General features: G+C 46.1%; 1 protein-coding gene across 5 annotated transcripts in view; it reads left to right on the forward strand.

Moving 5' to 3' along the window:
* CHCHD6 (coiled-coil-helix-coiled-coil-helix domain containing 6) overlaps positions 1–14289 on the forward strand; it is a 181336-nt gene that overhangs the window by 116476 nt on the left and 50571 nt on the right. For 2 of the 5 annotated variants that reach the window (XM_030568431.1, XM_030568432.1), the window contains 2 exons: positions 6381–6488; positions 11746–11881. The exons of 1 other annotated variant lie outside the window; for it this stretch is intronic. In XM_030568431.1, the coding sequence (XP_030424291.1) occupies positions 6381–6488; positions 11746–11881 (244 nt within the window). The remainder of the gene's footprint in view (positions 1–6380; positions 6489–11745; positions 11882–14289) is intronic. 2 more of the 5 variants (XM_030568433.1, XM_030568434.1) reach the window with 1 other exon arrangement.

A 14289-nucleotide genomic window follows, 5' to 3' on the forward strand; every position in this document is an offset into this window, starting at 1 on the left:
GGGAATCATTCCTATTTTTACCCAGGCACCCCCAGCCAGCCTCACCTGAGGCCAGCCAGGAGCACTCATGGGCTGATGATGATGACGGATAGCAGTCATATTGTGCTGTCTGCCACTGGGGAGATGAGGGGAGTGGATACTGCTCTTCACTGCCGCAGTGTCACGTCTACCAGCAGCATTCAGTAGACATAGGGTGATGTTGAAAAAAGTCAAACGATTTTTTTCCCTTTTCTTTCACAGGGGGTGGGGAGGGGGTACATTGACGAGCTATACCCTGAGCCACCCCGGACAATGTGTTTGACCCTACAGGCATTGGGAGCTCAGCCAAGAATGCAAATGCTTTTCGAAGACTGCTGGGGACTGTGGGACAGCTGGAGTCCTCAGTACTCCCTCCCTCTCTCCATGAGTGTCCATTTGATTCTTTGGATTTCCGTTACGCTTGTCACGCAGCACTGTGCTGTGGACTCTGTGTCATAGCCTGGAGATTTTTTTCAAATGCTTTGGCATTTCGTCTTCTGTAAAGGAGCTCTGATAGAACAGATTTGTCTCCCCATACAGCGATCAGATCCAGTATCTCCCGTACGGTCCATGCTGGAGCTCTTTTTGGATTTGGGACTGCATTGCCGCCCATGCTGATCCGAGCTCCACGCTGGGCAAACAGGAAATGAAAATCAAAATTTCGTGGGGCTTTTCCTGTTTACCTGGCCACTGCATCCGAGTTGAGATTGCTGTCCAGAGCGGTCACAGTGGTGCACTCTGGGATACCGCCCGGAGGCCAAGACCGTCGATTTGCGGCCACACTAACCCTAATCTGATATGGTAATACCAATTTTAGCGCTACTCTTCTCATTGGGCAGAAGTACAGAACCCGATTTAAATAGTCCTTTATATCGATATAAAGGGCCTCGTAGTGTGGACGGGTACAGCGTTAAATCGGTTTAAACGCGTAGTGTAGACCAGGCCATAGAGACAAGCTTTCGAGCTACACAGAGCTTGTCTCTTTCACCAGTAAAAGATATTACCTCACCCACCTTGTCTCTCTCATCTCCTGGAACCAACATGTCTACAACAACACTGCAAAGAGCAGATTTTAGAGAGGCGCTTACAAGAGTTGAGTTTAAACCATATACAATGGTGGGCATGGAAACCCCTCTAGCTGTTTTTCTGTACTGGTGCATGTGCAATATAAGTGTACATTTTCTTCAAGTTGGATTCCCCAAACATTTAGGGGTACCATAGGCACCAACTCCATGGGTGCTCCAAAGCTGAAGTATCCATGGGGAAAAAATAGTGGGTGGAGATCACCCTCACCCACCGGCAGCCAGCTCCCATGCCCCCAGCATCTCCTGTCCGCTGGCGGCCCCATGGATCAGCATCTCCCCTTCCCTCCCAGCACCTGCTGCAAATCAGCTGTTCCGCAGCAGGCAGGAGGTGCTGGGGGGAGGAGTGAGGGCCAGGCGGGCTCGGGTGAGGCGGTGAGAAGAGGCGGGGTGGGAGTGGGGGCTTGGGGAAGAGTTGGAGTGGGGCGGGGTCTGGGGCAGAGCCAGGGGCAGAGGTTGAGTTACCCCATGGTGGGTACCATACACTAACTTGGATAAAACTTGACAGATTGAGACCTTTTTGACCTGCATCACATCAATAGTTTGATCTCTAGCTCTGTGCAAAATACCAAAAAACAAAACCTCACCTACAGGGGTTTTTTTTGTTTTTTTTTTGGTTTTTTTTTAAATGGCTATCTATGAGGTCTTGTATGTCTAGAATCCCTGGCTCAAATTACTCCATATTTTGGTCACTAACACTATCCTGCACTCTCCTGAGGCATACTAAATTTCAAAGAAACCAACTACGTGTGTTGATTTTAGAGGACTTTGAAAGGTCTACCTTTAAACAGGTGGCACAATGGAACCTTAACAATAGTGGCACTTCCATGCCACTAGAATACAGCAATCACTTCACCCACCACTGAAATGCAGCTATCTCTGGGGTGGGATGCAGCAGCTGTTCAGTTGCAGTGCTGCACAACTGTTTATGATGACAGGAGGTAAAGCAGCATACTGTATCCAACAGCAGAGTGAATTCCAGGAGGCAGAATTTAGTTATCTGAGCTGGAATTTATCTAGAACACTGAGGCTAATGGCGCAATCCTTATGAGAAGTCCCAGGGGTGATTCTCTCTATTTTGGTCCAAATTGTTCTCTTACTTGACATAACATAGTATTTGTCATAGCAGATTGGGCTTTAGTTCTGCCCAGCGTGGTAACTAATCCACAGCTGTGTCCGATCCCGATGCTTTGGAGGATGGTGAAACCCGATCAGTTGAAAAGTGTTCTTGAATACTTGAGGAAGGACAGGAGTGTTTTCTTCCTGACCATAGAGGTTATGCTCTTGAAACATACGATTTGGGTACCTCATTTTAATATTTGGAATAGAATATTATTGGATCATGGAAGTTGTAGATGGAAGAGATCTATTAGATCATCCACTCAATATTCCTGCTAAATCAGTCACCAAATGACTATCCCCTTTTTAATTCTAGCTATGTTATTGAACTGACCTGCTGGGACAGGGAATTCCAAAGGAAGTAGTGAGGTCATGGTGCTGGATTTGTGATATTGCAATATCCTGTAGTCCTTCTCCTTGATCACCAGCTGATAGCTTCCCAGATAGTTTCTACAGCTATTTTCTCTGTGGTGGTCAGTTTGTTATTTACGAATGAAATACTGGGTTGTATTTAATTTTTGGCTGTAAATGATAAGGATGCGATAATCAGAAAAGAAGAAACCTCTCTTTGTCCTGATCGATGTATTCCTCCAGAGTTATTTTCCTGACATATTTAAAGGGACGCGGTCTGTGACAGCCAAATACTACCAAAGGGAGAATGCAGTTTTCCAGCTCAGCTAGCCACATAGGTATTTTGTATATGTGCAATATCGTGCCACAACATACCACAGTACCTGACCATTGCACCAACACGCTCACTCTAAAATACCCACCGCACGCCTTGTGATGCAAAAGCATCCCACCATGTGATTCCCAGCTCCTGTAGACATACTACCACTAGCACTTGTTCCCTAAAAATAGTAGTGTAGCCAAGGTAGCACAGGCAGCAGTGAACAGTGGCATGGACTAGCTGTGCCAAGCATGTGTCCCCAGCATGCTCACCACTGCCATACTACCTCAGTTACATGTCTGTTTTTAGAACACCAGCTTGGGGAGAGCTAGCGTGAGTATGTCTACGCCAGCTAGGAGTCACAACCCCAGCTCATAGTGTAGACGTATCGTCTATGACAAGTCACTAGTGTATGTCAATCCTGACCTGCAACGCTCCGAGCTATCTATGCCCTGGGCCCTATCAATGCACCTCATTCGTGACCTGCCACACCACCTGATATCTCAGCCCTGGGCTTTTCCTGAGCAGATGCATGAAAATGTCTAGGTTTAGTTTCCCACCCCATTTGCCGCACAAACTCCTTTGTAACTGCAGTGTAGAGTTCAGTCTGAATACAGTTCACCAGAGTGTAAAAGAGCAATCTGCTATGGCATGTTCTGACTACATCTGGGACCTCTGTAACAATCAACTAGTTTGCCTGGTGTATAGTAACCATGAGGAAATTGCTGTCCTGCACTGGCCTATGGGGCTGCTGTGTCCTAAAATGATAGGGCTAGAAATTTAGTTTGCTGGTGTATTTTTAGTTGCAGGACAAAATAGCGCAATACTTGTAGGGTTTAGGGATTTTTTTGAGAAGGTTGGGCGGGGGAAGGCCACAGCTGTGGGATATACCAGTCTACTCTTTTTATTTAAACAACTGACTTCCAGAGTTCGGAACTCTGTCCCAGAAGGGTGGAGAACAGGGTCTGAACCAAAATCCTGCATCTGAAAGCTCATGAACTTGAGAAAAGTTAGATACCAACTCTATGACCTGCAGATGCGCATGTGGTGGAAAGACAGGTTTATGTGAGCAGGGACTGGACTGGTCTCCCATCTATGACTTACTGACTAGGAGGAATGAGCATGTTTTCCATTCATCTTTAGAACAGAATATCCTCCTGTCATTCTATGTTACTGCAGCATTTACAGCTCTCTTTTCTCGGTGCAACTAACCTCAGGGTTACGTTTAAGATTAAATGGCACTTACATCTACCAAAGTTTTGTGCAACGACCACCCTTCTGTCACCATGCAGAGACTTAGGCTTTGTCTACACTGGAACTTCATTGGCAAAACTTTGGTCATTCAGGGATGTTAAAAAAAAAAAAACACGCATCCCCAACGACAAAAGTTTTACCGACAAAAAGCGCCGGTGTGAACAGCACTCCTGCCAACAAAGCTGCTGCTGCTCATTGGAGGTGGAATTTTTTAATCAGCAGAAGAGCTCTCTCCTGCAGACAAACAGCAGCTACACTGCATGCTTTTCAGCGGCACGGCTGTAAAAGTTGAGTAGTGTACACATAGCCTTAGTGGCTCTCTTCCCCTCCACCTCCCAATACTGAGTCCATGGTCTTCCTCCTAAAGGAGGCAGCCTACCACCAGCAATCAGCGGGGTCCTTCTCTGAGGCCTGTTACTCTGCCTTGTTCCTGCATCTACACCTGGGGGCTAGATCCTAAGGATCTTGCCTTAATCCAGGGGTCTCAAACACGTGGCCCACGGGCCAAGGTTATTTTCTGCAGCCTGTGAGCTCCTCGCGCTCCCCCTCTACGCCTTCCCCCAGCATTTACCCAGAGCGGCTCTGGCTCTGCGCGCACTGGGGGCAGGAGAGGTTCCCTGCCTGCCTGCCCTGCCCCCGCACCACTCTGGGAAGTGGAGGGTCGCAAGGATGTGTGTTGATGTTGCTTCAGGCACTGCCCCCAGCAGCTCCCATTGGCCGTGGTTCCCCGTTCCTGGCCAATGGGAGATGCTGGGGACAGTGCCTGAAGCAACAGCAACACACACCCCTGCACCTCTCCTCCCCCATGTTCCAGCTGCTTCCTGAAGCATCGCGGGGGCAGGGCAGAGAGGCAGGGACCCTGCCCTGCCCCCGGTGCGCGCTGGGCCAGCACCCTCTCCCGGAGCCCCTCCTACAGGCAAACTCCCTGCCCTGAGCCCCTTGCCGCACCCTGACCCCCTGCCACACCCCTCCTGCACCCCAACCCCCTTCCCTGAGCCCCCTGCTGCACCCCACACCCCTCCTGCACCCCAACCCACTTCCTGAGCCCCCTGCCGTTCCCTGCACCCTGATCCCCTTCCCTGAGCCCCCTGCTGCACCCTACACCCCTCCTGCACCCCAACCCACTTCCTGAGCCCCCTGCCGTACCCTGCACCCTGATCCCCTGCCCTGAGCCCCCTGCTGCACCCTACACCCCTCCTGCACCCCAACCCACTTCCTGAGCCCCCTGCCGTACCCTGCACCCTGATCCCCTGCCCTGAGTCCCCTGCTGCACCCCGCACCCCTCCTGCACCCAACCCACTGCCCTGACCCCCTGCCACACCTCTCATCCCTCCTGCAGCCCCTGGGGGCAGGGAGGGGGCGGAGTTGGGGTGAAGATTTCAGGGAAGGGGTTGGAATTGGAGCAGGGAAGGCATGTGAAGAGGCAGGGCAAGGGTGAGGCCTCATGGAAGGGGTGGAGTAGGGGTGGGGCTGATGGCAGCAGGGGGGGAGGTGTCAGTAATGTGGCCCTCAGGCCAATGTACTAGTCCTCATGTGGCTTTCGTGATCATTTGAGTTTGAGCCCCCTGCCTTAATCTATCCCTGTAATAGCTGGCTGTCTGTGTGTGTGTGTTGGGGAGGGGGAAGTGTTACAGTTTGATTAATTGATACACACTTTTTTGCTAGCCCAGAATTGATGGTGGAAATTCTTTAGGAACCTAGCTTTAACCTCCCAGGCACTCTGCACTTCTTCACTGGGTTTATATTCACACACAGATGAATTTTCCAAGACAGATGAATGCAGCTGTTGGCTGGAGCAGCAGTTACCTGCCACTCTGAACAGCCAAGAGAGGGTTAAAGAGAAAACCTCTTCTGAGCCACTAGATTGGTCCTGACTAAGATGAATGGCTAATTCACTCCCAGCGTCCTTACTGCTGCCAGTAATAAAAAGCTTGCTTCACATATTCACCCCACTGCAGACGTTTCTCTTAAATTAAATATCAGGAGGACATATAATAGCACGATTCCACGCCAAGCCAATATTATCAGATTGATGTCAGCAATGATAATAGAAGAAGGATAAGTTGATGAGATTTCATTTATTAAATAAAGGGAATACACGGAAAGAGATAGGAATTGGTAAGTCTCAGTGTGTCGAAATGCAGCAAGATCTCTCTGGTTCCATGCTTACCTCAAGGGATGGCAGAGAGAGAGATGCCCTTTGTTTCATTTAAGAAAACCTCTTCCTTCTTTTCCAGACAAAGACCTGATTTAGATTACTCAGTGGGAGGGGGAGAGGAGGATCTGAAATCCTGGATTTCATGTGTACACAGCCTTCCTTCCTATTGGACAGCAGAGAAGCCAAGGTTTGTTTTCCCCCAGTTTGATGAGAGAGGCAAAACTAATGAGTTATTTTATTTCTAGTCTCAGCTGTCCTTCTTTCCACCTGTTGACTTACACCTTGCCTAATATACAGACGGGGGCATAGATTATGGATTTAGCCTTTCGTATTGATATGCTTCATTTTTCTTCCTTGGGCATCGTTCAAGCCCCTAACTTGCAACCCTGCCTCCTGTCCTTTCTCTCAGCCCCTGTAGATGAGTCCCATCTACCAGTTTCAGTAACACTGGTGGGAATTATAACTCAATATGTTAAACAAGGTCTAAGAGCCTAGCCTTCTCTGGAGCCGGCATAGTCTTTTTGTATTCTTTAAAATAAATAAATAAATAAATAAATAAATCCTTTTTAAAAACAGTGAGCCTTAAATCTTTTCAAAGAAAGCCCCAGATGTATCACTACACCAGACCCATTTTTGTTGAGAACGCTGTCTTACCAACAACAGCCCAGTGAGGAGGCTAGAATGCCACCTTCCTCAGAGAAATCTGAGCCTACTGGCTGTAGCTAACCGAGGGGAGGGGAGGTACTTCCGAGGCCAAAATGGGATATCACTCTCAGGAGATTATGGAGGTGTCTGAACTATGACATTCTGCTGGATTCCACTAGGCTCCTCAGGCTTGGCTCCTTCTCAGGGGAGTTCAGAAACACCCGTGAGCAGGGACAGATGAAGGCATAGGTACAACGGGTGCTTGGGGCCATAGCTCTCAGCCATGCGGTGATGTCACAATCACAGTTCCCAGGTTTAAAACAACAATTAAAAACGTGATCCAAGAGGAAGCAGCACAGTGATGTTTGCCTGACGCTGCACTAGCCTCAAACAGAGGGAGGAGCAGCAGCCACTGGAACTAGGAAAGAAACTGTGTAGCCCTAAGTTCACCACCAAAGCAGTCCAGGCACCCCCTTTTTTGAGGGAGCATGGTGGGGCCAGGCAGGCATAGGCTTAGGTGTCCCATTGGGCTCTCCAGGATAGCCTCCCCTTTGATGGGGTTCGTACGGACCTCTGGGCTAGGCTCCTCCCCTCTAGCTTCTTAGCTCCACAGGTCAAATTGAGGGCTGGTGGGAGAAATGATGGAACTTTCCAGATGCTACCTGCTTATAGCACCAAAATCAGTTTTCAAAATGATCTTCCTGCTCCATCTGTGACATGCTTTGAGCAGTAGTAAGATAGTTAACAGACCTGGCATCTAAATTGTTATTGGGCATCTCATAGATGGGACAGTCCACCCTTTCAGAGCTATTGTTTTAGGCTATTTACAAACTCAGGCAGACTTTACTGCATTGGTTACACTCCTTCAAATTTTTAAGGTTTTCTTTACAACTATGAGACTCCTTTTTTGAGTGAAAGCAGTGGTCTTGTCTAAATACAAGTTCTACTGATTTACCTAAGTAAGGTTACAAAACAGACTTAGTTAAATCAGTGCAATTAACTTGTACAGATATTCTTAAATCGATTTAAGAATGTCTCAAATCCATAATAGACTTAACTGTCTTTGTGTTTTATTCCTCTAATTTATCTATCTAAACCTGTTTAGTTAAATTGGTGCAACTTGTGTGTAAATGAGATCTCAGCTTTCATTTTGGAAAAAAAAATTAATTTATTGAAGCAGGCATAAGGTGTTTGTGATGACTCTGGCTAACTGAGATTCAGTTGCTGTGTAAACGCGCTGCTATTGAACTGTTCTGTGAAGCAGTGGGAGATACACTGGTAATGCAGCTGCATCCCAAGCAACCTCTGTCATTTTACATGGGTTGATCTCTCACCTCTTGCAGGGGAGAGGCAGTGGCAGGAACCTCACCAGCTGCTTTCTATAATTTGGTTTTGTCTTTAACCCTGTGTCATAATTTTCCTACTCAGACCTGAACCTTAGAGTTCAGAACATGAGAAGCTAGCATGAAACCTCCAAACTTAATTACCAGCTTGGATCTGATATCACTGCCACCAGCCAGAAAATTCCAGTGTCTGGCTCGCTCTGGTCTCCCCAAAACCTTCCCTGGGGGACCCCAAGACTCAGATGCACTGAGTTTCACCGCAAAGGGAAATAACCCACTTCCCTTCCCCCTCTTTACCTCCTCCCAATTTCCCTGCCCTGGGTACTCTAGGATATTCCCTGCTTCAAGTCCTTGAAACACAAGTACCGAGAGATCAAATCTCTCTCTACCCTCACCCAGAGAGTATGCACAGTCAGGCTTAGTAAATCTAACACAAAGAGATTTTCCCCCTCCCTTCGTTTCTTAGCCTTAACCAGTGAAAAAATTCAAACAGGTCTTAAAAAGAAAGCTTTATATAAAAAGAAAGAAAAAGACACAAAAATGGTCTCTGTATCAAGGTGACAATATACAAGGTCAATTGCTTAAAAGAGAAAATGAATAAACAGCCTTATCCAAAAAGAATACAATTTAAAACATTCCAGCAACTACACACATGTAAATACAAAAAAACAATATAAACCTATTGTCTTACTATCCTTGTACTTACAACTTGGAAACAGAAGATTAGAAAGCCTGGAGATAGAGATCACTCTCAGAGCCGAGAGGGTCACCGAACCAAGACAAAGAAAACCCACCCAAAACTTCCCTCCCTTGACGTTTGAAAAATCTTGTTTTCTGATTGGTCGTCTGGTCAGGTGTTTGGTTCCCTTTGTTAACCCTTTACAGGTAAAAAAACATTAACCCTTAGCTATCTGTTTATGACACCCTGTGCAGTGCTGCCTGCACCCCCTGGCACAGTCTGGGCAAGAGGGTGCCATGAGCCCTCAAGTGTGTCTCAACTTCTCATTGATCTTAGTCAGTGAAGGCAGGCACCATAGTAGGTGAGGAACCAGCAAATAAGGGCTTAATGACCCTCCATTCTGAGACTGGCAAAGTGAAACCCAAACTCTCTCTAAAATGTATCCATCCATCTGAGAAGCTTGTATCGCACTATTACATTCAGGTGAATATAGATGAATGATTTCATAACATATTGTATCTTTCTTCCCCCTTCCTCCTGTTGGATGATACAAAATTCACTTTAGGTTTTTTAACACGCTGAGTTAAAAACCTAATTTAAAAAGTCTTAACTTTCCCAATGAATTGAGGGATTTGGTGGTATTTCCTGACCTAGCACTGTTTGGTATTGTTTTGAAGGACTCACTGAGTTGATTAGAATTATATTAAAATCGCAGTGACAGAGCAAAATGCCAATCTTATGAGTTTCTGAAGTTCCCTGCAAGTTCTTTTCCATTTCAAACTTTTGGAAGGCTTTTAAAAGATCTTTTTGTTTTGTTTAATATGACATACAAAATAATGAACAAAGTCCAGGGATCCTACATAGTAGTTACCTTCCTTTTAAAGACCATACCATTTCTGGGGAGGAAGGAGGTTCTAAATTATTTGACTGTGTCTAATCCAAGAACAGCAATGTTGCTGTTACTTTTCAGGCTCTGGCTGGTATGTTAGGCATGTTGTTCCTGATAAATGCTAGAGCTTTGCCCTTGAGAAGTGGTGTGCTCAAGGCTGAAGGTGTACTTCTTCTTGGACATTGTCCTAGTACATTTTTCTCAGAGAAGTATCCAGATATAACAGAATATTTTGCCCTCATCATGCCTCCTACCCCCAGCATGCATCCCCAACCTAAAAAATGTGAGGGCTGGAAGTTCATGTCTGAGCTCCCTTCTCCCCATCCTCACAACAGTCACAAAGGATCCAAGAAGCACAGGATTTTTAGTTTCTTTGCCCAGTAGAAAGAAACGTGACTCAAATAATAGCTTAAATATGCAGCAGGTGCAACATCCAGAAACTCCCTCTCAGCGCCTCCCTGATTGTGCACTGAAGTCATAAGGATGCATTGATGACACTATTTTGTTGCTCAGGAAATGAATGTGATGTCATTGCACAGCATTACAGTTTGCCTGTAGGATCAAGTGCTGTTGAAAGAAGAGCTGGGCTCCATCTTCAGAGACAGACCTACAAATGTAGAGTACAGGAAAAGTGGGGATTTAAGGTGTAGTCGATTACATCTGAGAATTTCTTCCTGCGCGCACTCCCTCCTTAACATATGCACACACTTGCACACAAGTTCTAAAGTGTGGTGCAAATCCTGCAGTTTGTGTATGCATGCCTGTGTAGGTGATGGCACTTTGCTGTCTTCGGTCGCATTTCGGCAGTGGCTCTTTCGAATCAGGCCCTGCACGTTCTAAAGCCAGCCCTGTATGTACACACACATCTTATAGTAATATGTGGAAGATCCCATGTTATACCTGGGTAGCTGTAAATGTCACCTATTGACGAATATTGAATGAAATACTTCAAAAAAATAAAAAAACATATTTAGTCACACTCTTACTCCCTACTCTTTCTAGCCACTAGAATGGTCATGATGACCCCAACCCTCCTGGTTTTTTGAAGTGCTTAAATAGCTGTGATTTGAATTGGAGATTGTGAGGTGGTTTATTCAACAAGTTATATAGATGCTCTTCAGACACCTTCCGTAAGTCTACATGACAGTCATGAGGTCTGATTGCAGCCTGAGTAGATACATCTCAGCTAGCTTTAATCTAACTAGCTAGTGTGCTGAAGCAGTGAAGCCATGGCAGCATGGACTGCAATGCAGACTGTACAGGCCCATCCCGAACCCTGCGTAATTACATGTGGGACTAGCCCATGCTGAAACCTGTGCTGCCACAGCTGTATTGCTCCAGCTAGATTAAAGCTAGCTATGCATACCTACTTGAGGGCAGTCACATACCCCAACCTGCTCCTTTTTGTTTTGTTTTGACATGCTTTAATAGCTATGATGTAAATTGGAGAATGAGGTGGATTATTCAACAAGTCATGGTTGCTCCTCTGACTCTTAGGGTAGACCTCTGGTTGTTTTGGAGAGTCTTGTGGTTCAGCCTGGATTCCTGGGATTTACCTCCAGCTCTGCCAAAGATTTTTTTTGTGCGATTTGGGCAAATCATTTAATCTCTGTCTCTTTCCCCACTTGCTGAATAGGGATAACCCTTCCTAACCTCATGGGAGATTGAGGCTTGTATTTGCTAAGTGCTTTGAACCCTCAACTGAAAGGCACTGTGAATGATATGATTCCTTTGGTAGTTGCTATTCCTACTGGATAACTTATTTTTTGAAGATTTTTCTTGTGGTTCCAGTGCAGGGGTTGGCGTATATATGGGAATTGGTAGAGTTAAAGTAAGTAGGTGAACATTACCCTTGTCACAGATCCTCCTGTTCTCGTTTTCGCTACAGACGGAGGAACACTGAGCCTCTATGCGCAGGGCTGCAGTCTGAGATTCTGAAGTGCTACCAAGAAAACAAGCATGAAGTGCTCAAGTGCTCGGAGCTGGCCAAGGAGTACCAGCGCTGTGTTAGTGCAGCACAGAAGGTAACAGTTACTTCCCCACTGCATCCTACTGGCTTTGCTGTCCTCTCTGCATGGTGTTTTCCTTATGGGGAGGTTTCTTTCAGATTGCTGTGGCTCTGATGGCAAGATCAGAATGCTCACAGGCCTCAGTCTCTCCCTAGGACCTCCCCACAGGCTGCTGAATCCCCCAATTGCAGCAGGTGCTGATGCTCTGAGTTAGCATCTTGAGACAGTAGTGCCAATCACTTTTGGCTTTCTGATAAGCTTCTCATGGATCTTGTCATTTCCTCCAAATCTCAACATTTCCTATGGACCATGCAAGCTGCACCCTTCACATTTAAGATGACAAAGCAATATTTCCAACACCAGCAATATTTTTGAATGACCAGAGCTCTAAGTGCTCTCTATCTCCTAGTATTGCACCCCAAAATTGGGGGGCTTGCCTCCTATTGTTGCTGCTTGTCGTTAGTTCCCCTAGATTGGCAAATTAGACCAAGGTGTTTCCTCTAACGGATTATGGGTATCCCAAAATTGGTGGCCCAGCATAGGAAACCTGCATCCCTTATGATCTGATGTTCAGAGGTGCGGAGCGCATACAGCTGCCATTAACATCCATCAATTTTGGCTGCTCAGCATCTTTGAAGAATTAGTCCATTAGTATTTGAACAAAAGAAAGGGAGTGGAAAAGATGCACAATTCACAGACCACTTCCACTGGAAATTCACACTTTCCAGGGCTCTCAACTGGTAAAAATAGTCTTTGAGATGGTGGTGAGTATAAGATGTGGGATTTCTAGTGTGCAAGAAAAGAGGAAGGTGTCCTTCCAGGTATGGGGCCATCCTCTCTGAGCAATTTCTTGAAGAGTGTTGGGGTTTATGGTGGGATGGACTTCAGGGCAAAAGCAGAGCTTTGTAGGAAATATGAGACTGAGATGCTTCTCATGGGATCACCTGTGTGAAAGGGATAGGCTCAGACTGTTGTGAAGGGAGCCTCTCTCCTTTGCATTAGCATTGTGAGGGGAAGCTGTTTGCCTGATTTAAGTATAACATGAAACAAGCTGCCAGCCGGCTCCCAGAAGAAGCCCCAACAGAAGGAGATGGGAAAATTGTCAGGATATATTAGACCAAATGTTGTTGCAAGTCCTAGTGGAATTTTTTTCCTTCCTGTTTATAAAGAAGGGCTTTGTATGTCTGCAAATCAGCAAGGTTAAAGCTGCCAGGGAAAGGGCTTTTCTCTGGTATCTCTAAAGTCACCAGCTCCCAAAACATGTGGTTTCTTTTTCTTTCTCGGCTCTAAAGTAAAGCAGGGCCTGTGCTGCTGCTGCACAATCTCTGCCCCCTGTTGGTGTGTGCAGAGCAGAGCATATCTCTTGCCAGTCTCTGCTAGGCAATGCTTCCTCCTTGCCTCCTGTAAATCAGGCTTGTAGCCTTTCCAGCAGAGTTTATCTTTAGCAAATGCATTTACCAATACATCTTTATTGCGCCCAGTGCAGACGAAATGTGATTACCAAAGAAGACAGATTGCATTAAACTTCAGCATATTCACAAGTTGCAGCTCCAGCTTGCCTGAGAAAGAAGCTGGGAAGCTGCCAGTCCTGAGCCCCAGCCTGACATTATTAAAGAGTAAATTGGAAGCTGAATGACTGGTAACAGCAGAGGGCAGTGAAAGATCCTATTAGCTTGGAGGTTGTGAGCTTTTTTTAGTTGTGTGTTTTCTTTATAAACCAAATTCCTGGGCAATTTTAGTTCCCAAAGACTTCTGTGTACAATGAACCTTGCTAGAAAGTTTCCCTTGGTGTTGTGGAAATCTGCTGGAAAGAGATGCTGGCAGGGTATTGAAGCACATTACATTCATGTGCTGCAGGGGACGGCAAGGTGGCAGGAAATTTTTGTATGTACTGGGAGGGAAGAGAGGCTACTGCCTGGGTAACTGTGAGCTCTGAGGTTAGCATTTGTGGTGAGTTCTCCATCACTGGACATTTTAAAACCAAGATTGGATGTTTTTCTAGTTTGTTCTAGTTCAAACAGGAATTAAGTCAGGGAAGTCGTGTTGCCTGTGTTACATAAGAGGTCAAACAAGATAATCACAACAGTGCCTTCTGGCTTTATAATCTATGAATTAAAAGGTTCTGAAAACACTGGGCCAAATGGAGCCCTGGTGTAAGCTCTTACAGCTTCAGTGAGTTCTCTGGTTTACCCCAGGTTTAACTCTGGCCATGGTAGTTAACCCCACTGGTGTATGGTGTCCTCTGAACCCCAAGGTGTGTGCATTGCCTCAGTCACAGGCAGCTGGCTATTTTTCATGAAAGGCTATTACAAGACTAACCCCAAAAAAGACGACTTTTTTTTAAATTTACATCTTACACCAGATGCCCCGCTGCCTCAAGATCTCTGCACATTTGTAGATTCACCTTGAAGAAGGGTGGGGAA

The sequence above is a fragment of the Gopherus evgoodei genome, chromosome 7 (genome assembly GCF_007399415.2).
Source record: "Gopherus evgoodei ecotype Sinaloan lineage chromosome 7, rGopEvg1_v1.p, whole genome shotgun sequence".
NCBI lineage: Eukaryota > Metazoa > Chordata > Testudines > Testudinidae > Gopherus > Gopherus evgoodei.